Consider the following 26,659-nt stretch of genomic DNA (forward strand, 5'->3'; position numbering starts at 1 on the left):
CTGAACAGCCCCATCCCTAATACCTCTCGGCCAATAAAAAGCTTCCTGCTATAGACCTTCACAACCAACAAGGTTGTTAATGTACACAGTGGGAGACATTTCAATTCTGCTGTGTAAGTCCTTGCTGTACATTATGGATGGAAAAGAAGAAGATTCCGGGACTTGAGATGGCAGCACAGGGCCCATTCAACACAGTGTTGGACTCTGTGAAATAGCAAGTGTGAGTTCGGTATACATTTTGTTTAAAGTGTTCTGTCTTTTTGTACAGGACTGTAATTCTGTTTCAAATATCTTATATAGGTTGGGCACAAGTCTACTTTGAATTGTATGATTATCCACACACTATAGAACATTTGATAACCCAACATTTTCCTTGTTGATAAGTGTGTGTTTAGATTTCAGTGTTTGAAAACATATTACTATATCCCGCCAGATCCCCCGCTTTCTGGTTTTATGCTGACCATTCTAAACACAGAAGATCTGAACTAGCCCAGCCACTTTGCATCTCTGCACAGCTTCCTTGAAGATACAGGATGCCATGTAAACACATGGCGTATTTGTTTACACCTTGGTCATCTTACAGACCCAACTATAGGACAGCCCTGCCATGTTGATTGATAGCAGCACCCAGCTGGAGGGTTTTGCAAAACTGCTAACTGATCTTACACATTCCTAAAACATGGAAAGAAACCTAATTCCTCGCTGTGTATGACACTATTATAATGCCCAGCCACTGGAGGGCAAGCAAAGGCCACCACTATGAACAAGGATGCAGAAACTGTGTACCATGCCATGTGATGTCAATTTTTGTACTAAAAAAGTGATTTTAAATTTGTAACATTGCTAATATATTAGCTAATATTGTATGTACTGAGCAATGTTTCCTGTCTGTTACGTGACCTAAACATGAATATATAATTTGTATGATGATATTTATCAAACTGTCTCATATGCGTGTTTTTTAAATCTTTATAAACATTATGCTCTACAGCAGATTAGATACAGCAATAACTGGAATAAATCTTGGCACTTTTACTAACTACTTATAGTTTTTGAAGATTCATAATCCTTTATTGGCAGTAACTTGATTAAATATGTTAATATTTTCAACATTAATATTTAATAGGAAGCTGCAGCCTAAACACCATTTGCGGCACAATTTAATAGCTTACTGTTATGTGTGACTGCATATGTTTGAAACTTGAATTAAAAAAAAAAAAAAAATACTGTATACTGTGTGTCATCTTTGGATCACACCCGAGATCCCAGCCCCCCACAGCTTATTTTCCCAGACATGGGCAACACTGGGATCCAGCGCTTCCTCAAAAAGCATGGGTTCTCCAGGCTGTGGAAAAAAGGAAATCACTGCTTATCTAAAATAGGGAATTTGCATTACATGTGGAACACTGTGCAAGAATAACAACTTCTAAGGGTTGTGTAAGTGTATTATCACCAAAGGCTGCATTGTATACATACATGCAAGTTATATTTAAGGGCCCATTCACACCTATGCATGCATTTTTATGTCTTGCATCTGTCTATTAATTTCTTTACAGCTCGTATTGAGGTTCAATGGGTCAAAAAAAAGTACTTGACCTACATTTAGTTATTATAGAGCACTTGAAATTGTAATTAGAGTCAAGTGCATTATATACTGCGTTGACAAGTCCTAGAGGCAAATTAGGATTGAATGGGATGCCTCCTAAATGCATGTTACACATATATGTTACCAGTTAACCAGTTACTTAAAGTAGTTGCTTATCCTGCAAAAATCATCCCTCTATAAAGAATCTTTAGTGCACTAATGATTCTTTAACAGGTGAACTAGAACAGATACAAACATTACAAACTTACAGCTGATGAAACTATTTGACCCTAAAATCTACAAAAGTTCCTTGCTTTAGGCATTTATTCTGTTTTGAATGCGCAGTTCTAAAAAATAAACATAAACGGATAAAAGGAGAATTTAGGCAGCTGCAGGGTTCTGTAGTTTGCACATCATCCGCGTTCTTTGCTCTGCTTTATGAATGACTGAATTTGAAGAGTCAATAGATGAAAATGTAATGCACTGGAATATTCACAGTAGCATTCACTAATCACTCTTATTCCACCTAAACGATGTAATGTCAGCCCCATTTTGCCATCAAACTTTAGAGAATGGAAACCCAGATATACTAGAGTATAATAAACACTGTATAGAGACACGTGTGTAAATACTAAAAATACAGCTCATCAGTAGGGAATATTGTCAATATTTAGCTAATAAGATGTATAAACATTTGTCACTTTGTTCTGATTATATCAAATATATATATATATATATATATATATATATACACACACACAGTATACTAATACTGTAATAAAAAAACATCTATTTATTGTGATGTTGTCGCTGTTTGATTTTATGAACAAGAATATATTTTATGCCTAGTAGAGGTTACTTGAGGCATTATAGCCTTTTGCTTTGTTATAACTCTTTTGCTCCTTCTATGTAGACACAAACAGACTTGTGCTATATTCTTATCTGTGGCACCTCTGAAAAATGACTGGAATACTAATGTGCAAGGCAAAGAAAAAAAAACACAATATCGCAATGTAGAATGACAGTGGGCTATACATGAATAATAAAATGCATTTCAAATGAAGCAATATTAGGAATCAGGGTAAACTCATTTTCTAATCACTTGAGTAAATGGAACTTTTCTGAGCTTGGATACTAATGCACAGCCATTAAGAAAAACACATTCTGTAGACTGTCAGAGGGCTTCAGTCCATTCTTTAAAGTATATGGCTAGTGCACAGCTTGCCATGAGACGGATGTTTAAATGTGTAATTAATGGAGTGTAGGCAGCAGCAATCTAATATATTGTGACAGCACACGCATCCCAAAGATCTGTACAGGGAGTAAGTAATGTGCAGCCTGTGGGAAGCTTCCAAAGCCGGGGCTTATAAGTATGAAGGTTTTTTTTAGCACTTTAAAATCATACAGCAACCTCAAATAATCTTGAAGCACTTTATAGTAGCTTAAAGTAAATTACATAAAACTGAGATTACAAACACACAATGAAGTAAAAGTGATGAAACATATAACTTATGGACAACAAAAGGATCCAGTGGTTGGGGACACCTGAAAACACCAAAGACAAGGGTCCAGAATAGAAAGCGGGACAAAGTTTACAGCAGGTACTAACCCATTTGTGCCAGCCTGAATCTTTGTGAAGTGGCTACACTTCCTACCACATGGTACATCTCAGACGCCAGCAGGGAAGCCATTTGATCTAAAGAAAAGTCCAGATGTTGCTTGAGAGCTTCTCTGTTAAGGCAGATGATAGTTATTGTACCTGACAAGATCTGCTTCCCATTGCAGAATAAATCTAAACAGCTGAGCAGGAGGCACTAAGCTGCAACATGGAGCAAAGGCTGTGTTGTCATCGTACGGTGAAAAAAAAAAAACTCTAATCCACTAAACATCAGGAGCCTGTATTGTATGTAACCCAGTTCTCAGCTATTCAAAAACACCACTAACAAAAAGTGTTTAATGGTTCAGTCCAACAGCAGCAAGCTTACAGCCGACCCACTATTCCTCTGGTAGTAACCCAAGGGGCAGTCTCTAGTCTATAGACATGAAAACATTGCATTCATTAATGTGATGTGAAAAGGGTGAAAGTGCCAGGATAGTTATGCATGCTGGAGATGAATCTGCTGCTTGGTAATTCTTGTCAGAAACAGTCGTTCATATGTTCTGTCATTCAACTGTGGCAAATATATTGTTAAGGGACTACAGTACCTCAATATTACCAAGACAGTGGGTTGGTACATAAGTATTGGATTTGTCACAGAACATCAGTATGCAACAGTTTTACATTTGTTCTATAGCTCGTATCACATTTGATGAAATATTCCAAAACTTTGTTGCCTTGTCCCAACAAATATGCTTGTTTCCAAAGTCAGTGGAGCTGGTGGTTTTTTGCCAGTGGTAACTTCTGGTAACACAAAGAGATTTGACCTCCAGACTTAGCAAAGTTTACTCCAGAAATATTAGTCTTTCAAGGCCTGCTGTGTTTAAATACATGATCACTGTGAATGCAGCATATGACGCCCTACAGAGTTAATTTCTATTATGCTATTAAGAAAGGTATTCAGAGTGCATATTATTATAAATCAAAGAGACTGATCATGGATCCGGGCAATCTTTACATTTGTGCATCTTTTATTTCACACGTTTTATTAAAATTTTTCCCAACATGCAGGCCAATTTGTACAGTTACAAAAGTGTGGCAAACTATTGTACAAAAAGAATATAGTTATTTCTTAAACTGTGATGTTGTCAGGCCCAAAGATAAAGAGATGTCCAAGAGTCCATTCTCTACTTGTTCCATATTGAAAAATGATATGGCTTTAGATATACTTCATGTACAGTTGAGTTTAAATTAAACTAACTACCCCCTAAATGCTGTCGATATTTCAATGAACAGCAATCCTTGTCTAGCACCATTCAGCAAGAAAAACATGGCTGTTGTACCTATGGATGAGCCACCGGAATGTGGCACTTCAAATTGAATGAATAGGGCTGCAGTATACATACACAGTAAGAAAAGGATCCATCTGGGATATCTTCCAAAGACTTGGGAATGCCAGGCATGGCCACATAGCGCTAAAGGTACAGTTGTCTTTTACGTTCTAATATCAAATCCTATTTTATATACCCATGCTATTCCAATTACAGAACATATGTTTTCTCATAGAGATGTTGCAATAATTTATGGAGTTTTTAAATTACATCTTGTAACTTTCTGAATATGAATTGCAGTTGTACATACTGAGAAACAAGCTCTGAACATCTTCACGGACTATTGCTATAGGGTAAACAGCTGTCACACTACTGTCTGCTTGTAATAGGATAAAATGCACTACTGATGAAACAGGTTTGTGCGGCATCTTCCACACTCTCAGCTCAGTCATGGAAGGCACAAATCTGTCACAATAGGTCTTCTGCCAAAGTCATCACTGGGTATACACAAACAGATCTTTTCCTTTTAGAGGAACAATCAAAACATCGACTGCACATGTGTTTTTGTATTCAATTGTAGCAATCAGAAAAAAAGATAATAAAAAAAATGTTCATTGACACAAGCATTCCTATACCACATTCTCATGGATCAACCAGATAGAAGGTGGGACAATATCACTGGATGTTCCTCGGCTGTTCCATATTTTAAGGAATGACTGCTACCTTCATTAGCAAGGTTATGGAAAGATTATAAATGATAAACCTACATCATGGGTTTAAAAGTCTTCTGGTATAACATAAACAATCTAGCACAGTGTTTCTCAACCAGAGTTCCTCCAAAGGTTCCTAGGGGGTCCTTGAATCTGTGCCTCTCAATAACCCCAATGATCTTTTTCATTATCTATAGGGTGACAATCTTCACACTGACCAGGATCGTAGGAGACATTCTTCCTACTGACCATCACACTAATGTACTGTGAGCTGTGGATATAATCATTATAATAGGGGTTACCTGAAGACTTGAATATTTTTTCATGGGGTGCCCCCATGTAAAAAAGTCAGGAAACTACAAAATAGTAGGTGTGGACAATTTATATCACTTTTTCATGTCTAATGTTGGAAAGGTACTCATTGAATATCTCTAATTAAAACAGTATATAGTATTCTATTTTACAATATTTGCAAGCAGAATAATTTAAATAAAGATCAATTGTTTCTCTTTACTTTTAGATGTTGAACTATGAAATTACTTTTTTTAAGTATATTCTGGGTCCCAAGACACGTACAGGGCATATAGTTACCTGCAAGGTTTTATTTTTTATTAAGTTTTTTTTTTCTGAGTCCAATACTTACAATGACCTAGAACAAGTATGGAGCCAGTGAAATTAAGGTGAAGTTAAAATGCTTGACCCCCATAAATTTTTGGACCAGTGGGATTACTGAAACCACAGGGGCAAAATTGAATTTTCAATTTACAACTTGAATTTTCAAAGGAACAGATCAGTTATCACAGCATTCCTATTCTCTCTGTGCAGGTTTCCTTCAATGGGTAATTAATAAAAAAATAATGAGGATACTTTGCCATCACTTACTAATTTGAACATAAGGATCCGTTAATTTATTGCTTGTTTAAAGCTTTAAAGTTGAACTAAACTTGTTTATAATTTACAAACAAGGAAGGTGCCTTTTTTAGCCTCAAGTTAGATGTTCAGTTGGCATAAAGCTGCACTCAGTCTAACCATTTATGTTTTTAGGGTCCTACCTCTCTGAATGACAACAACCTTGCAGGTACCAAAGCAGTCAGACATTGGAAGATTTATCTGATTTGCTATATTGTGCTATATTCACAGCAGCATTGAGGTTCCAGTGTGGTTACCACTTCCTCACACCACTGAACTTAGGGCAGTCCATAAGGCAGAACTTAGGGCAGACTGCCTTAGGGCAAACATTATATGTAGTGTCTACCTGTGGCAGCCCAACAGAGAATGAATAGGGGAGGCAGTGAGTAGTTCAGTGTTTCTCACTGCTGACCAGTGTCAAATATGCAAACTTTGCGGTAAGGGTGGCTAAGGGAGTCACATAATAATAATATAATTTGTATCTTTTAAGTGACCATGGGCAACAGTCTTGTCTTACTTTGCCTTACTTTCATAAACCCTAAGGCTTTAATTTCTCCAAAAAGAAAACCCTTTTCTTGTCTAGTTTTTGATGTCTTGCAGTACTGTACTTTGTGACATGTTGGTAGTCTATAAATAAAAAGTTAATCATTTCTGGCTTTTCATATTCAATTACAAGCTATGCAAACTATTCTAACTGTAATTTTCTTCATCATGCTCCTGGCATGTCGTATTACAGACAAAATGAAAATACTCAGAACCCTACCGAGAATTGGAAAACAGTGTGTGATTTATCATGTAATCAGAACAAACCCTGCTATTACAAACTAACAAACTATTAATTCAAATCTTGGCTAGTGGTAATAAGAGACATTGGAATTAAAATTGCAGAATACAAAATCTTATACACCTATTTTCCTGATGTTTTTTAGCTAAATTGATCCTTTGTAAGGTTACAGAACGTGCTAATCATGAATTAAAGGAGAGTTCTCATGCTTTCTCTGCTCAGAAGGTAGGCAGTAAAATCCCAAATGGCCTTATGTAAAAGCATTTAATATCAGCACTGTGATGCTAAAACTGTGACATCACCACATTTTCATACAAAATGGCTGAGTTTTACTCAACACCAGGTGGACGTTGGCACAAAGAGGAATTACTCCACACTTCAAATACACAACACACTAGTTACTGTGAATCCTTGCAGACAGGTTTCTATTACTTACATTATAAACATTACCTTGTCACTTTAAAAGATTGCAATCAATGCCTCAGTGAACTCCAATTCTAACGTTTACCACTTAGGTTAGCAGTTTTCTACCCCAGCCCCTTTTAGCTGGGAGCACCATCCGGCACATTTCAGCAACTGCCCAGCTGTTTTTGGGTGTTTACTGATGAGCTGCGTTCAAACACTGGGGCTGCGCCCACCTACAATGTCTTCCCACCACGCTTAAAAAAAATTGTGGGTTGAGCACTGTGTTAGTAATATGTAACGTCAGCTGATCAGCTCCTGACCATGCATTCAGTTCATTGTATAAACCCACTGATAAACTGCACACAGTAATTTATCGGAGCAAGGAAAATGTTATTCCCATATTGTGTAGAGGATATTATTAGTGAATGATCATCAAAAGAGATGCTAAACAAAAAATTTGCAACACAATGAAAAAGTCATGAGGGGGCCATAATAATAGGGTTTTGGTGTCCATTCTATTCTTTTCTTATCGCTTTTCAAAAACAAAAACCTTTAGATCATATTAACTAAGAATAACAGATAAAACACCATTGCCACAGCAACATCTTTTATTATATAAATAATAAATTTAAATGCAATTTGCCAATACAGTAGACCCCCCTATCTTGCCAAAAATCCCAATGCAAAAACCTAGTGATCATTCTTAACTACAAGATGTTACTTTGAGTATACTTTTACCTTCTCCACCTGTATGGTGTTATGGCTGTTGTAGGGATCTATAGAAGGTTCATGTTGTTATACTGTGTACACAACCACTCAGGAACCTGAATACATATAAAGGAATATAATTGTGGCACTTGATTATCTATATGTACATTCTCTTTCTCAAATGGAATGTTTCTTTATTTCAAGATGTTGGAAGTGACCAGAGGCTATTGTATTGAGAATATACCATCCAGATATCTTTTCTATCCTATCCTCAATAACTGTTTAGCTCTTATTCATCTTACCAAATTTACAGGTAAATACCGGATCATTTATTGGCCACTGGCAAAATAGTCAGTAGCAGTCATTTTACCTAAACATAAAAGAACATGGCTTACATTGCATGAATCATAGACATTGTTTGTTGAGGTTTTATCTTCAGAAATGTTTGCACAATACATTTAAAATTATATTTAAATTGTGGAAAATTCATTGTCATATTCATACCAAAGTATGGGTTACAGGAGGCCTGCTCTACAGAATGGCAAGCGCAACTTTGCTGTATTCAGATTGAGCCACTTTACTTGGCAGGGATTTGTTAAAAAAAGTAGGTCAAAAACTGCAAACAGAATAAAAGGCAGGGGCGCTTCAAACATCCCTTCAGACTGCACACCATCTGCTTACTGTTATAATATACAATTTCTTCTCTGAGGAAAAAAAGGTGTGTGGACAGTAGGCACACACAGACGTTTCACATACTCAAACATTAAACAATAAACAAGATTTTATATGAACAATTTGTTAGTTACAAAGTAATGACACGTAAAGTTTTAGTGTGCAAATGAAACAGAACAACATTGTTCCATTTTTTTATTTGTTATAGGCAACATACTATTTTACAAAACACAATTTGATCTGACAATAAACATGTCTACATTTGGAAGGGAATTAATTTACTGAAAAAAAAGTTAAAAATTTAAAAATATTTAATGTGCTTAAGCTGGATTCACACCACATTGCACAATAACATGCCTTGTGTTAAAGTCGTCTATTCTGTTTGAATGGGCTGCCATCAACAACACTGCAAAATCACACTATTTATTTTTTTACAATCCATTACAATGCCCAGTGCATTTGGGTTCGACTTAACCACAATGAACAAAGCACAGCGACATGCAGTACATATACTGAACTCAAAAAGTTAAAGTTTGCTATATTATAGGAAGTATATAAAAGAGTTATTTTTGTCTAAGAAGTACACTACAGAATGTACTATTGAATTGGAATTCCTCCTTAAAAAAAAAAAGCAGCGCACTTTCTGGTGTAAAAGTGTCTAGGCAGTCCTGTACCCTCATATGCGTATATGTGCTGTTTGAGATCCAAGGTTCGGCTTCTGACTGCCAGTCTCTGAAGATTTGAAATGAGATTTGATAATGGCACTGCTCTGTTGCTCACTGGTGGAGGCTCTGATATTAGTAGTAAAACCATGACTAAGTTGGCGTCTTCCTTACAAAGACACTGTCAATACCAACTCTTCTTTTGCCCTCTGCCTGCCTTTTGTTGGCCATCTACCCTCCAAGTGTAATTGAAAAATCCTGCACTCACACTTAAAGCAGAACTAAGCCTCGTGTATACTCACCTGTGCCTGCTGCGGGTGCTGCCATCTTCGTTCTCGTTCCTGTGTAGATCTTTGGTCATGTTGACTTCCCGAGTCAGGTGACATTGCCTGTACCTTTCTGCAATAAAACCCTGCCTGAGTGCAAATTTTCAAGTGGAACTTTAGTTCCAATTTAAAGACTGAGAGGACAAAATTTGAATCGAATGTCTTATAATTTCATTTTACCTTGCTCAACATATATGGAACTATTGTAACACTTTACAATTTCCTTTTGCTCCTATTGAACTATATATGTTGTTATACTTGATAAGTGACAATTTTGCAGATTATCATTAGATAGAAAATTTGATTGGCTTTTTTCAATAAATGTAGGCATTTCTTTCCAAATCAGAAGCTCTCCTAAACACTACATTCTGTGCCAAAACTCAGTGATGCATGAAAGCTGTGAAGGGAATAATGAAACGAGATTGATATTCATACCTTAGGGGATGTTATATAATAAACATTTTGAGCACTAAATACAACTACAGCTTTAACAGTGAATGCACATATAAGCACATTTCCTGTAGTAACCATGCTGAAAAAGCATGCTGTCACTTAGAAATAGGTAGAAAGCCACAGGATGACTACTTTTCCGTCATACCATCCTATACTTATTGATGGCTCCTACATTACAACAGTGTGAGAAATCACAGTGCTCCGTGGATTACCAAATGTAGAAATGGAGAAAATTCTTTAGGCAGTTGTATCTCTTCAATAAAGCCAAGACAGCATGATTTTTTTTACACTAGAATAACTGAAGAAGCAGTGGGAAAACTGCAAAACATCTTCAACATTGCAAGATTTATTTCAAATTTAGATTGTGGATGGGTCACTTTAAAAGTAAATGTCAACAGTTGAGATTTAAGAATTGCATTTGCAGCCCTCTCGTCAAGTATACAGATTTTCCTTCTCCACCAGTTTCTGAAAAACCTGAACATAGCCACTGCAGTAAAATCGTGAAGTCACCCATCCACAGAAAGTTCTTAAAAAGAGTTCAAAGGATGAGCACAGCACAAAAAGAGAAAGTATAAAAAGAAAAAAAGGAAAACTATATAATGTACAGCGCTGTGTAATATGTTAACGCTATATAAATCCTGTTTATTAATAATATACTATAACAAATAAACTAATCCTAATACTTACAGCACCCTAGAAAACTATATTCTTGAATTTTTCTTGAAAGTTTAGTCCTAGGTAACGTTTACATAACTAATGTGAATGAAAATCCTTTTTATTACTGCCTTAGCACTGATATCACGAATACATCTAAAACAAGCGGCTTCCACATTTCTGTAATTTCATTTAATATGCCCAAGGTAGTCATGAGGTTTTCCACAGGTACATGCTGATAAACCTAATGATCACCATCTGGATTAAAACTCACTGTTGACTTGGAAGATTACAATCAAAAAGCATATTGCTGCTATGGGGTAAGGTTGTGTATCTGGAAGTAACTGCAGTTACTAGAAACACATATGTTTGTGAGCCATGTTTATGTTGGCAAAGGGAGGTCTTGTTTCATCCATAAAAATTCAGCTAACGTCTGATGTCTCTGGCCTTTCTTGGAACAAAACTCATCTTGAATTGTAGCTTTATATTCTACTATCACTCAATAACTCTTTCTTTGCCAGAAAAAGTACTTGCTATTCTTGGTAGCTACACCAAAAGAAACATCAAGAAAGAACATCAGATGCTCAGCTTGTTTGTGTTTTCAGTAAAGAAGCTTTAACGTCTTATTTTCTGCTTCCTTACTGAAGCCCACAACCTCTCTTTCTTTATCCCATTAAAAACGGAAGTCACGGAAAACCGTTTCTAGCATCCTTATCAGGGATAAAAACCAGTGTTTGAAGTTTAAACTTCACTGCAAGAGTTACCTTTGACCCTAAACAGTATATTCTACCGTACAGAAAATCCCACGTGTCAGAGTGTACTTCAACATTTAAAGAACATGTACATGAAAAATAAAAGTTTGGTTAGCCGAAGTAGTAAACATAGCTACAAAAAAAAAGGGTTAGTTATTTTGTTTTTAACAATATTGGTGATTTCTTGGACCTTAAAGCGGAACTAAATCATCAAATAAAAATTGACTATTGACTATCCCTTCTGCATTAAAATAAACAAATCTGCATTCCTTTTTTATTTGACTGAATTTTTATTTACACTCATCTGTCCTTTGTCGCAGGGACCGACACCTGCATCTGATCCTCTTCCAGGCCATCTTGATTGCCCAGGCCAAGATTATGTAGTTTTGGTGCAGGAGTCAGTTCATTCCCGGCAACACCAGTTTGTTTTATAGCAGAAGGGACATTGCTTGCCCTTTCTGCACAAAGAACCATGCCTGGATCCAGTTTTTATGTGGAACTATAGTTCCACTTTCAATATAACCACTGATTGAATAAAAATATGTGAGATACCATTATTACCAGTTTTAGCTGTTACTCTTGCTTTACTACTTAATCAAAAGTTGGACTGCAAAGCACCTTGGTTTCATAGAATATTCCAATATCACATGTACATTTTGCAGTGGAAGCTTTCTATCCAACAAATGCTGACATGGCTCTTAAAAAGATGCAAGATTGGTAAAATGAGAGTACAGATTAGTTTAAAATAAAAGTTAAAAGAATCCAGCACATTTGGAGGATTGCAGATGCCCCTTTCATCTGGGCTTATGGGTATTATTCTAACAGACCAGTTATAAACCTGTTAATCAAGGTTAGCCCTATAAAACCAACCTCTACACCTGATATTCCCCAACCTAGTACCCATTACCTCAGATGAAAGTGGACTTATATTTACAGTATTTTATTTGGACTCTAAACTACATTGTGGACCTTTCTTGTTCATAACAGCCATGTGACTATTGACATTGACTATTGAAAAGTAAATCAGGAGTTTTGATTGTCTCCATGCTTGCTCCAGCCTTGTTTACTATAGGATCACTAGGAAGTACTACAATGATCTGGTTTATATATACATTTTTCTAGCACTCCTTTATGTAAAAAAGATGACTGGGTGAATGGTGTAGTGTAAGTGGCAGATGTGTGATTTCTCATAGGGAATGTTAGGCTTGCTTTTCATGGTTGGTTAAGGAGTGTGGCAGAGTGAAAGTGTTTTAAAAAAGAGCCATCACTCAATTGAACCAAGAATTGCCACTTGCGGTCGCCTGGGAGTCTCTTTTTGGAGTTTTACCAGGCACATCTTAAAATAAACTAGTCCTAGGTCAGACTTAAGCTTGCAGGTAGTATTACATCAGTAGTGAGATGTGGTACCCCCATGGTGAATGTAATACAAGGAATTTTCATCTGGGCAATTCTACCATTCTACCTTTTGACCTCAACAAGGGTAATAAATTTTGACCGTAGTTCACTACATATTGTTCTAGTTTTCTGGCATTTTGCTTTTTGTTATTTTATTAATGAAGAAAACCACTGATTAAAAAAGCCTACGATATGTGATTGACACATATGGAGTTTGACAATATATTAATTTTTAACCATGTTGTTAAAAATTCTTTTACATGATCAAAATGGCAATAGTCATTTAAAAAAAATGAGAGCATTGGACAAGCAATGCTCAAAAAATTCATCTTTTAAAATGTATTCTAAGCACATTTCTTTTCACGAGGCTCAAACTGTAAGCCCTTTGAAGTAGAATTGCAGAACGCCCCCTCTTATGAGATAATAGACTTACCAGTGTAGTCAGCAGTATGAAGGCTTAGTGAAAGATATTCAAAATGGCCTTTAAGCCATTCCACAGGCCAACAGACACACGGACACCGGTGGTTCACCTTCATTCGTTTACAAAGTCTGAGCTAGGAATATCTATAGCTATCTTTTGAAGCTATTTAAATATGAACTGCTTTTTTTTCTACACTTATGTGGACATGTTTCTGTTGCTTGTCATGTTTTTATGGTTTTATGTACTTAGACGAACCTCAAAATGTGCTCTTTTTCTATTTATTTTAACATATAAGCCTTACAGTATTTCTAACCCTAACATTTTTAACATGAACCTGTCATTTTTATCTATTTAGGGCAAAAAAATATGTGCTCCTAACACCCTACTAAGTATAGTTTTAAACAAAAAAACACTCTGCACACTGTGTGCCAGGACCCACACAGGACTTCTCTTCACTCCATACTGGCCACTTAAGCACCAAGCACTCAATAACTGGACGAGTGGGAGAAGATCACATACGGTCTTATATCTGAAAGTATGAAATAATTAAAGGGGCTGAAGCTAGCAAACAAGGGGCCTGGGGAACAAAGGGCAAGTATTTACAACAGAGCTAGCAGACCATTAGGAGAACCTCATCACACAACTAGATCTCTTTCTTGCCCCCAAACTATGACTAGACATAAAGTAAGAAAGAGCACAATGATTTGCTTGTCTCTGTCGCTTTTCTCTCGATAGGGTGTTGTCTAAGGTTGATATAATGCAAAACAAAGGCACTGAAATGCCATTTTTCAAAATACTTGCAATTCATTTATCAAACACAAAAGATCTGCAATAGTATACTTGAAAAAAAGTTATAATTTCTTTTACGTCTTGGTTATATATCCACTTTATTGGGTAATTAGTATGGAATACCAGCATTTGTATGAGTGGGAGTAACAACAAACATTTTAAAGGAAGGTCTGGTTTAAAAATGTTTGATATGCAAATACCTAAACTGAAGTATCAGAGATAACTGGAAAAGACAATATATGATCAGATGCAATGAAGGTATAGCTAATTTGGTCCCAAAATTTAAAAATAAGATGACACTGATCAGAAAAGGCATTCATCTTCTATAGAGACACAAGATGATTATTAGAAAATTAGGTCTATAACCTAATCTGACAGATAATCTGCCCATATGCTTTAAACTGGTCATACATGAGCAGATTTGTGTTGATTCCAACAAAACATTTCAGAACATTGCTTCTTCCAAAAATCTCTAGACTACATCTGCTGCTTGATGATTCTGCTTTTTAAAAGTATTTTGCATTGTAAAATGTAGATTTTTCCAGCATGCTAAAAGGTTTCAAGAACCAGTAATAAAGATGCCCAGAGGTTCTCTATAAATCATTTATCCGGTAATGCAGTGGGGTTGATTTATAAAGGAGTAGAGACTATTTATTTTGTGACATTTCACATTCCAAAGTGATTGGTTTGTAGGCTTAATGATACAAATACGATGAAGCTGTGTTCACCCAGTTGGTTGGTAAAAGAAATCCAGTTTATTTTTTTTTTTAATATTCCCACATTTTAGAGGGTGGTCAAGGTAAAAACAACTTTACCTTAATTGGTGAACTAAGTAAATGCTTTGTAATGTGCCTCTACTTCACTAAATTAACCCTAATGCACAATTATTTCAATTTTATATTTGAATCAGTGTTATCTTTTGTGAATCCTGCAAAGGGTATGCTAAAAATGATATGTAAACTGAAAGAATGTAGCAGAGCAAGCCTAATGTATTACTGTTTTTTGACAAATCAAAAATGAAGTATATTGCACCTAGCATTTAACATCAATAAATGGAATGTATCTGCCCCCTACTGTATTATCTCTGAATACCCTTGCAGAGCAGCTATCATTCAGTTTAACCTCTCATGTGTATCACTCTTCATCTCATGGAAATGAATAATCACTGCAGTAATTGAGGAACTTTATTCATGGTTGTCAAAAAGCAATAAAATCATCTAACAAAAAAATTCTTTCAGTACATTAAAATATTCCAGATTGCCCAGTGATCTTATATGTTCTACTTTCCCAGAGGATCACTTTACAGTCACTAAACCAAATGACCTACATTCCATACATTTTAATTTAATTTATTTGATTCTACACCACCCTAACCGAGTATCAAAGGCAACTAAATCTGATTTACAGAAGCCTATTTCTTTAGAAATGTGTATCATTGAAAATGTATGCATTATAAGTGTTGAATGATAGAAGGGACACGTTCAATTAATTCAGTGCCTCTTACTGAATTCAAATAATGACATCAAGCCAATCTGGTTGATTTGGGGCCAGACTGATATTAAAAAAAATCTATGAAGCACCCTCAGACAGGTCAGGTTAAAAACTGTGTAAGACGGGTTTCATTTTCCAGACATAAAGTGGGACTATTTGTTACCCTTTTGTTATATTTTGGAATATAAGAGTAGCAACAACTATGCAAAAATGAAAACAAAAGTACAGAAGAATCATTGCATGCACAAGAAAGTCTAAAAGTCGAAGATTTTATTATTATGGAGTACTGTTAAAGCCTATAACTAATATAATAAATACACCTATCTCATATACTTAGGAATGAATTCCTACCAGGGAATGTCAGATTCCAGGTTTTTAAATTAGACAACTGAAAGTTTATGTAGAGCCATTTGGAGGAAAGGTTGAGAAATCAAAACGTGTATGGTTGTCACTAAAACTGGAAACAAAGGACAATATTCTAATGTGGATACCTGCACATGTTGTGTTTCTGGGACAGGAAGTAAAGGGAAATCTTCCAAATGAAACATAGCTGGAAAAAAACTCTCAAAGCCATTTTTAGTTTTAGTTATTGATATAACCAGAAAGGGTTGGCTATGCCATCCTAACCACAACTATTTCAGACCACATTTATTTCTGCAACCCTCCCCTCTTTACTTATGTTTTGTCTTGGGTTTTATCACCTCTGCTTTATAGGCAGGCCATAAATATGGGGATGTGATTATTCTTATTGGATACTCTGAAAGATCCCACATCCAACCAACATATAATTTACTGTTGGCTATTTTCTTGGTAATTACCAATATAGATGAATGTGGCATCATCTTTTCTCAGCTAACAAAGAACACGCATGAAACAGACAAAGCTACTCTTCCAATCTCACCTGTCTCACGCTTGATCTGACCGTCATATTATTCTAGTTAGGTTTTTGTAAACCTGCAGTGAACGCTCTCCATATAGGGAGCCAAGGCATCATGTACATTAACAGATAAAACCTTCCTGGGAATATAACATATAGTCCCATAAATAATAAAAAGCATTATGTGATTATAAAACTGGCTGCTCTGTGTTGTATCCTACATTCCATAAAACTAATTTTAGAACTACCAAATAATATTAAAACACATCCACCGATAACATTATGGGATGTTCACAGCTGGATAATTAACCAACTCCAACATGATCTCCTTATGTGCCAAGACTGTTCTAAGCAACCTGCAACCCAGCCATTGTCATTTATACCAAAGCTGCAGTCTGGCAAGGGTCCGTTTTATAACAAGAAACAGAAGAGCCAAAATCTGCCACGAACCAAGTATAAATCTCCAGCGCATTCACGCGTGACAGAATGAATGTGAAACTGAGAAGTTTAATAAAAACTCTTTTGTGCAGCTGGTTTGAGCTGTTTAATAGTCCCTATTGTGGAGCTGGGTTTTAATGCAACCTTCCATCATGCCTGCCACCTGTAAATTTGTTGATGGCATTCATTATAATGCCACATATGATTGCTCCATTGACAATAGGAAGGGCATATTTACTAAACACAGGCATAAACGTACACATATACTGCTTTTTTTCAAGAAAACACATTTTATTGTGGTCTCAAATACTCTATTCTAACAAAACAGCATTTTTCTTATTCTGACAATATATGCAAATCTCATTGTCTGAGACAGTTCCAATGTTCCCATGGAATTTGTTCAGATTAATCATGAAAATAATGTCACAAACAGGTTATCTTAAAAAAAGCCATTAAACATTAAATGAAAAAAAAAAATTTCTATTTGTGTAGCATGCAGTAACAGCAACCAACTAACGTTCATTTGTTTAAGTCAATCAAGTTATGAGCTGATTTGTTATTGGCTTTTAGAATCACAAAAGGAACACTATAATTGTTCTCTGGAAAGATAATCATAGACATAAATCTCAACTGGATGTTTAGGCTCTCCCAGATCAGAGCAGTCAAAAGCCTAGAACAGAATTTCTCACTGACCCACCCAACAATTACCACTGACTCTTGATCCCTAATACCTATGTATACTTATTCACCTCCAGCCGGGCTGGCATTTGTCCACAGAATTCAACAAGCAGCTGACAGGCACAGGTGTATGTTCAGGAATTGGGTTGACTATCACAAATCCATGTCAATCACAAATTATAAGGTAAGTAAAAGTCTTTTAAACAGGGACCTGAGCAAAAATGAGCATTTACCCCTTGTAGTGCAGGTGGGGCCCTAATGCAAGGGCAGTAAAATGATGTAATTTACCTGGAGATTTAAACTTACCCATAACAGTAACTATTTCAGGATCTCACAATAGCCAACCTCATCTGATAAATGTTTCACATGCAGGATGCTCTGCAGGTGAAATATTTCATATGGAGCAGCCCGTTCAAATTCTGTTCATTGAGGAAGAGAAGACCTAAGGCTAGAATTCAAGGTAGTACAGATCGTCAGCTTTCAGCACTAAGTTTTCTTTAATTAGGCATACTTATACCAAATAGAGAAAGAACAAGGCCTTACAAAATAAAGGCATGTGGTCTTCTTTGAACTTAGAATTTACTTAAAAGTAACATGTCAGGTTAAGAAAAAACAGGCTACTGTGATTATAAGTCTACTGTACCCCTTTAGGCTTAAGTCTACACAGACTGTTTCCCCAGCTGAGTGTTTTTTTTGTTTGAAATTGTTTGAAATTCTACTTTATTACTATAGGCCGGCCAGGCTTTACCAGTGTTTGCATGATGGGATGTAAAGAAATCGCACCCTGCAGCATTTGGAAAGTGTTCAAACTCCCATAAACACCTCAGAAATGCTCAACAATATTTAAAAACACCTATAAACAATCCAAACTCCCCCCACTGACATGAAATAGGTATTTCTGGGTATTTTTGTGTTTTTGGGTGTTTTGAGGCACTTGTAAGGTGTACCCCCTTTCTAGCTCTTCTCTGCCACATACATGGTTTAAAACATCTTTATAAACACTTACAAATTCATACAAAAGGTGTATGGGCATTTATAAGAGTTTAATATAAAAGTCTGTAAAGACTTAGCTCTAATGTCAAGTCACAGACCAGAGAAAAAAAGGTGTACTTTCTGTAAAGGTAACTAAGTTTGTGAAAAGAGAGGTCATTAGTGCTCTCTACCAGAGTTGTATGAATCTCAGAGCTGGATAGACAAGCATACAAATATTTTGCCCATTCAAAGAATCCCCATGTTCTTCAGCTGTGTATTTTCAAATGATCTAAAATTCAGCTTTTAAGATACCTATTAGATATAAATTATGTGTTATAATGGGTTTTTTAACAGAAATTTGGGAATGCCATGTCTTTTTTGTTATAAGGCAGCATGCTCTGGTTCTACCATCCTAATCCTTGCTTGGCTACTTTCTGAATCTTTAATGTGGAACAAAGATTATCTATTTGAGGTTCCAGACAGTTGATATGCACATGAAGAGCAGATATCTAACTAACAGGGTTCCCAGGAAATATTACAAACCCAAAGAGAGTTAAACTTCTGAGAATTTCATACATCCTGAAATAACAGTTTTTACTGGACTGACCCTTTAAAGATGTAACGCAAAATAAAAGCAAAATAGAAGCTCCTATTAAAGCCAGAGATTTCCCCTTCTTTCTGACATGTTCTGCAGCAAGAAAAGGCAAAGAAAATCTTTGTGTGAACTTTTGTTGGAAAACTTTAGTTGTTTCACATAACTGCCAGGCAAGATTGCCTTTCATCCAGAGAAGAATAAGAGTTCAGCCTCCTGGAATTCTTAGCACAGACATATAAGATTCAGAAACACAGCTATGAATTTAACAAAGGAGAGAGCGGAATCCCGCTAACCTCCGTTCTTTACCATAGGTGAAGTGAATGTATTAACGGCAGGAAACAGGACTGAGTGATTCTAATTACCATTTTATTATGACAATGTATCTGATTGCTAAACACCAATATCATATCAGAAGTAGAGGTTATTTTATTTTTAGAATATTTACTTTATCCCTTTGTTTATAAACACCAAAAGTGAATAAAGAAAGTATTATTTTTGATTAATAAAAGAAGAACATAAAAAGGATGTTACAACACTTCCTTCAAAAAGAATGTTTAAGAATTATATGTACAAATACTTAATTGCAGCTTCTTTATGGACCTGTTTTAGCATAGAACAGTGGTGGCTAGCAGTTTAAAGTGAGCCCACAGGGAGCTCTAGGTACTGCTCAATGGAGTCTGGGCTTCCTACAGGGTGACAATGTCTGTACATACCAAAAAGCCATGGAAAGTCATGTAATTGCACACCATTGTAGCTCAGGGAAGACTTTGCTGTAAGAAGATGACAACAGTGCACAAATGTCAGCATTGGTCCTAAAGTATTGTCAGCTCTCTCCAAAAAATTAGGTAGTTTGCTGAAAACTGTCAGTATTAAAAGAAAAAGGGGACACAATTTACTTGGCAGGTAAATGGGCATTTTAAAAGTTTTTGAGCTACTATACGTCAGATGATTCTCGCCTGATACGAACAGTCAGGCTCATCTCAGAGGTGAGACTCTGACATGGGCACAGTGGTTGCCTGACTTTATTCATGGATCCTTCATGAAAGATAGATGAACGACCAAAGGTGAACGGCTGCTGTATGTCAGTGGAGAAGAGCACAGCAGGGTACCACTTGTTTGTTCTCTCCCCTCCTCTCCCTATAGAACGGAACATAACAGTGCAGTGTGTACAGCACTCATTCATTCAACTGTTATTCAAAAATTAGGCGTGTGTATGCTACCTTAAGCTCTTATAGAAAACTGCTGTCAGGCACACAAAGCAATTTCCCTCCCGCTGTCTTCCACTGTGCAGTTAGCAGGTCTTCCTTTGTATGCACATTATCTGATGGCCATTGTGCATACTCTTGGCAAAAGCATCTATTATAGAAGGCGTTGTTGCCAATCAAACTAAGGCTATGTACACACGTGCATTAATTGCCATTGGAAAGGATCTTTCACAATCCTTTCCAACGACTGCACGATGCATGAATGAGCGCTGTACATACAGCGCCGTTCTGTTCTATGAAGAAGGGATGGGGAGAACCCCGCTGCACTCTCTCCCCTTCACTTTCATTACAATCTTTCGTCGTCCATCGTCCCTGGATCCGCCAGGACGGTCATTCAGACAAAAGACGACTGAATACCATTCTGTTGCTTCCATTCAACTATTCTTTACTCTGATGGAGGTGCTTAAAAAAGTGATGCTTAACAAACAATAAGTCATAAAGAAATGGATATATCTACTACAGTATGTCCTTCTGATAAAGCCATTGTGGTGAAATGCATCAAGGACGATAGCATGGATATTGTTATGACCAACAAATGATCTTTATGTACCCTAATAAGGAAATATGGACATTTTTCTATGTTTTGTACTGTTTTACCTCATAGAGAAAAAAAAGTGTTTGTATTAAAAAAAATGTATAAAAATACTTTCTTTTCAACAAAAAACTGTACTTTTCTCTTTTATAAATTATTACATGAGCACCTAAAAAGTCCCATTCCTTATGATCTTTTTGAATTTGTCACAATGAGATAGGGATGTGGTGCCACAACATAATTCATTATCTCCCAAGAAAACCCCTTTACTCTGACACAGAAGATTTAACTATCAACTTGTTGTGTTCAGAAAAACTTTTAGGGAACAGATTCGTGTAAAGGAAATGTCATGGGCAACAAGAGAAGTAGGTATTCATACTTGTTTTTACAGGTAACTTCTACATTTGGCATTAAAAGGGCTTGAGTGATTTTCTGGCAATACTTTTTTACAAGAACTGATTCACTGATTTTTATTAAAGAACAATTGTGTTTATTATACAGAAAGGTGCCCCATTTTTCAAGAAAGAACAAATGAAATTGTTTACAAAACAATGTTTATATGTAGTCTGTGAATGTTCTCCTTTTTCCAAGTCAATGTATATCTAAAGTTGTTAGTCACATATAATGGATTTTGTTCTTGTAATGTTGAAGACGTTTTGCAGCTTTAGAAGCTTCTTCATCAGTTCGACCAGTGTAGGAAATATCCCAGATTTTATATTTACACAACACAAACATCTTAATCTAATCACTATGGAATGTGACACTGCAAATGTTGATTGTCCAAGCCCAAAAGGTATGGAATTGGTATTAATATATTCCCATCCTTGGTGTCAGGAAGTCTGCATCAGTATTAAAAATGTGAATTACATTTGACTGAAGATGTCAAAGGTGTGCGTTGGGCTTACTATTGACATTGACATGAATACAATAGGGTAGCAAAACAGTCAAATACAGCTACCTATGAAACACATAGGTTGTAATTTATTCACCTGAAGTATAATTAGTTATTTTGTTAGGTATCTTTGGGTTGCACTACTTTTCTGACTGCCCAATGCCTTGTTAAGTATGGCCAATTATTTTAAATACTATCTATTTTCAGTACTATCTTTAAAAAAAGTTGTCTTAACGGAGAAACTTTACAGATGTCTCTAGTTACTTATACTGCAAAATTAGGTTTATCATCCAAGTTTGCCCTAATATCAATACTGAGTTTTACTCAAAAATATAATAGTAGACTGAAACAAAAAAAAAAGCTAGCTGAAGCAGATGTTCCAATATAAGCCAAAAGAAGTCCCATCATCATCTACCTTCAGAATTCATACTATCCGCCTTCAGTAAAAGCTACAGCACGTCAATTTATACCAATAATTATATCACACTTTCAATGTGTACAATCCTTCCTTGCACCCTGCCTATTATCCACCAGATAATGACCAGTAATAGCAGTGTAGTGACACACTCATCTGATGACTGGCACTGCTGCTTGCCAAACCCCAATAAATATCCATATTATTATCAGCACCTATTAGATGGCTACATATACACAGACAATACAGCAGATATGTTTTACAATGCTCTCGTACGAAGCACTCTGCACAAACCCTGCTATAGGGTAATGTTCGCTATAAATAACATTAGACACAATAAACACCAGCAATATTGCTTTACTAACAAATCCATACTAAAAATGTCCGGTGACACCAGTTTCATCACCAAGGACAGCTCACCACATTTACTGCATGGGAAACACAAGCATTCCAATCCATGCTTCATGCTAGGTGAATCAGAATCATGCATAATGCAAACTTTTATATCTTGCCTCTTCATTAACATCTCATTCATTGAAATTAAACATGCCAGGCTGTTCTTTCATAAAACCTTTTAATCAATTCACTCTTGCTATCAACGAGCAGAAAGGAAAATCCCATATTATGGTATTACATCTTTTATAAGTGTTCTATTTCATCAATATCAATATATAAAATATTAAACAGAGAAAAAAATTCCTTAATTGATGAGCTAAGTACAATACATTTTTTTTTCAGCAACCACTAATATAGTATTGTAAGGTAAACAGTAAAACAATGCATAAAATGGAATAGACTTTAATACCAATCATGCAAATTTAAAATGTCCATGCTATGCTTTTAATAACAACTTAACACAACTGCCAAACAGGAGACTTACCTTTCTCTGGGCTTAAATTTTTGTATACTTCAAGGTCTGCCATTAAATTTGTTACTATTACACATTATTGGCACACAAACTGCAGATGCTCCCCAATTCCAAGCCTCTTCACTTCTCATATTTCCAACATTACATAAAGAAATAAAAGGTTTCCCTGGAAGCAATGTGACTTGTCTCTGAGAATCCACATTCCCCAGCTATAGCAATCGGATGACCCCAGAAAGCACAACTTTCTCCAAAGTGGAACCTCTATATAGGAAGAAATCCAGTAAGCATCTGCTGGCTTCAGCTGCTACTGTGGGAATGCTCTGGCTGTCAGTACTTTTGGTATGAGACATGCATGCATAGTGGGGCGATTAAGCTCCTTGAGGCATTAAATGTGCAAAATCCCTGTGCAGATTTCAAACGTAAAGAAAATCCTTCTCACCTAGCGAGGTCATTCAGAAATTGATTAGCCCTATTTAGAAATGAATAGAAGATGGGTGCCAAAGAAAGAGAAAGAAAAATAGATAGCAACAGTTCTTAGTGGAATGTGCCTCCTGCAGAAAGGCATTATGTGAAGACAATTGTTATTCTCATGAAATACTCACTCAAAGGCTTGATTACATTTTTTATTATTGTTTCAGGTCTAGAGGGAGCAGGCAGTATCACTAAGTCCCTCCTTGTAATGACAGATAACACATTTGTGACAGGTCTGCCTAGATAGTAAATATCAAATTCTTCTTAATGGAGTGGTACATGGAATCACAAGCATGTGGCTGTATTAGCCTTTATTCTAATTATTTTATATTCATTTTTTATGTTAGTTTAACTAAAACTGCAATCATATAAATTTATTCCTGCCTCCCATAATATGGACAGATTAAAAAAGGCAGACCACAGGCTAGAATTTAACATTATCCAAACTTTGGCATGAGGACATGTAGTGTCTTTAATAACCCTCAGAGTTGCCAGCTTGTTCATGCATAGCTTGGCTTAATAGAGCATTCCATCTTATGTTAAATAGGATGTGCATCCTTTCAATTAAAAATATTTCATTGCATTTAATAGAAATTATTTGTATTTGTTTTACAGATGTTATTCATATGTTAGTAATTGAAAATGTACTCACTCTTGCCTTAGCACACTGCCTTTGCTGGTATTGCTGTATAATATCCCTTTGGTAACATCAAATTAGTAATCTATTATTGTAATTAATTATTAATTTGCTGCTGAAATATAGAGGTCGGCAACAAGCTAGAACAGCGGGTGTTCTGAATAAAACACAAGACATTTACTTATCTATATGTCACACTTACCTCTTCCTCACTAAAGCGTAGGCGCCTCTCACCTGCGCATCAGGGCAGTTCTGACTCTGGGTGTGCCTACGCTCCCCAAGCTTTATCAGTTTCATCCATCCTGCCAGCAAACAGGAAATAGCCTCCTAATCATCCCTGACATTGGGCACACAAATAAAATATGACCATCACCATCATTGACAGATATGTCATTGGATGGTATCTATAGTGCCTGAAACTAGCAAAGGTGCCTAGAATAAACACTTTTTTTTCGAGATTCTGATGGAAAAGATAGTAACTAAGCATTACACAGATTCGGTGGGCTACACAAAGGTGAAAACAGAAGAAAGAACAAATTACAAAGTTATTATTGGTAATAAATGCCAAAATATACATCAGAGCATTGGAGAATAGCAACTGAAACCCTACTGCATTTGGAAACCTAAAAATGTAATCAGAAAAATTCTGATGACAGTGAAAAGGAAAAGTAGAACAATGATGAAAGCTCATCTCTCTACCAATCCACCGTCTTCACCTATCAGCATGCTGCCTTCACTGCAACTGACTGCTTCCTCCCCCATTTCTGTACAATAGACTGTCACAAGCTAATAACAACTTAAATACACTTGTTTTGCAGTAGGGCTTTGTTCAGACTGGCAGTAAGGTTGCGGTGCTGTTACCCCTTCTTCATGTCAAGTGAAGCGCTGCCTCGGGACACTACATTTAGCTTTCACCCGTGGCAGTCCAATAGAAAATAAATGGAGGTGGCATTGAGTGCTTTAGTACCAGTCAGTGTCCCCAACTGTTAAATGTGCAAGTGCTAGTTGTTTGGGAGCTGATGCTGCAGTGCAAGTGACCGAACAACTGGAAAGGTACTAACTGTCAGAAGCTGTGCTTGAAGCTGCTTGACCCCGTCAGGTCTGAACCTACTCCTAAATTTAATTATAAAGTTTCCATTTGCACCTTGTAAGGTATGTAATGTAAGCCAGGCACAATATTTATCCTAGTTTTGCCTACATGTAAGGTAGCTACACCTCTCCCAGATTTAGGTAATATTGTGTGGGAATCATTGCCTACATCTCCTCTTCATTTTAGAGAGGGATGAAGCAGCCTTTAGAAAAGGAGGAATTGCTTTTTAATAAAAAATGTAATTGAAGCCACAATAAATAGAAACGATTCACTGTCTGCAATTTGCAATGGCAGAGGCAGCCAACAATAATTATATCAGAAAACATGAAGACTGTTACACATAATGCTGCAGGTTTAAAAAGACCTTGTATTTCGCTTCCAGAATAGTTAATGCATGTTATGGTAATTTAAATTGTATTTCCCCCTATTTGTTTACTGAACAAAAATACCAAACCCTATTACAACCACTGCGAACTATAAGTATTTTAACAGATCTGACTCTACAGAAAACTTAGACATATATATTTTGGATCACAAAAATCTTTCCCCTCACCCCAACATTGTCATCGCCTGTAAAGCATATCATGCCACCTCTTCAGTCCAGAACAATCAGAGAGCCTGCACCTCATTCCACAATGGCAAGGATGGCATTCATATATACAGTGTAATATACCAAGGGACTGCAAATGCAAAATGCCAATGAGGAACTAACTATGGTTGTAATTTGTAACCAAGTGAGAGTTTACAGTCCAAAAGCATTAGCAAATGTAGGTTCACACACAAAATTTGACAGTACAACAAATAGTCTCTTGACTGGAGCAACATTTATGTGAGCTGACAGATGAGAGATATTTCAACAGGTTAAAAAATGTGCATCACATAGAGCTGAACTGGAACTGAATGAAAAAGCACTTTAATGTTCAAATGCCACATCTTTCTAGTTTATATTCAGAGGAATGTTTATATTAGTTTTTATTTAGGACTAAAATGCCATTATTTTAGTCACTTAATAATATATATAATATTTTACATGCACATCTGCACACAGTAGGCAGAGCGCTTCTCGCTCTTACTGGTATTAAACCAAATAACAGAGTTCCGTAGCTTAAGCACAAATGTACACATACAAATAAATGTGACTCAACCCACCAATCTGTCCAGTGATGTAACAAGGACTTAACTTAAAAGAAATAGAATATTTAAAAGCAGCAGAAACATTTTTTTTTATTTTTTAAACACCGCAACAAATTAAAATGTTAGGTCTTTAAAAATATGTAATTATTTG

At 36.1% G+C, this 26,659-nt stretch overlaps 1 protein-coding gene across 7 annotated transcripts in view; it reads right to left on the bottom strand.

Moving 5' to 3' along the window:
- PLCH1 (phospholipase C eta 1) overlaps positions 1–26,659 on the bottom strand; it is a 135,098-nt gene that overhangs the window by 70,394 nt on the left and 38,045 nt on the right. Inside the window, exon 1 of one of the 7 annotated variants that reach the window (XM_072408000.1) lies at positions 23,189–23,547. The exons of 5 other annotated variants lie outside the window; for them this stretch is intronic. In XM_072408000.1, the coding sequence (XP_072264101.1) occupies positions 23,189–23,231 (43 nt within the window). In that variant the 5' untranslated portion in view covers positions 23,232–23,547. Of the gene's footprint in view, positions 1–3,194; positions 3,448–23,188; positions 23,548–26,659 lie in introns of those variants that run through there. One more of the 7 variants, XM_072407999.1, reaches the window with a different exon arrangement.

The sequence above is a fragment of the Pyxicephalus adspersus genome, chromosome 4 (genome assembly GCF_032062135.1).
Source record: "Pyxicephalus adspersus chromosome 4, UCB_Pads_2.0, whole genome shotgun sequence".
Lineage (NCBI taxonomy): Eukaryota > Metazoa > Chordata > Amphibia > Anura > Pyxicephalidae > Pyxicephalus > Pyxicephalus adspersus.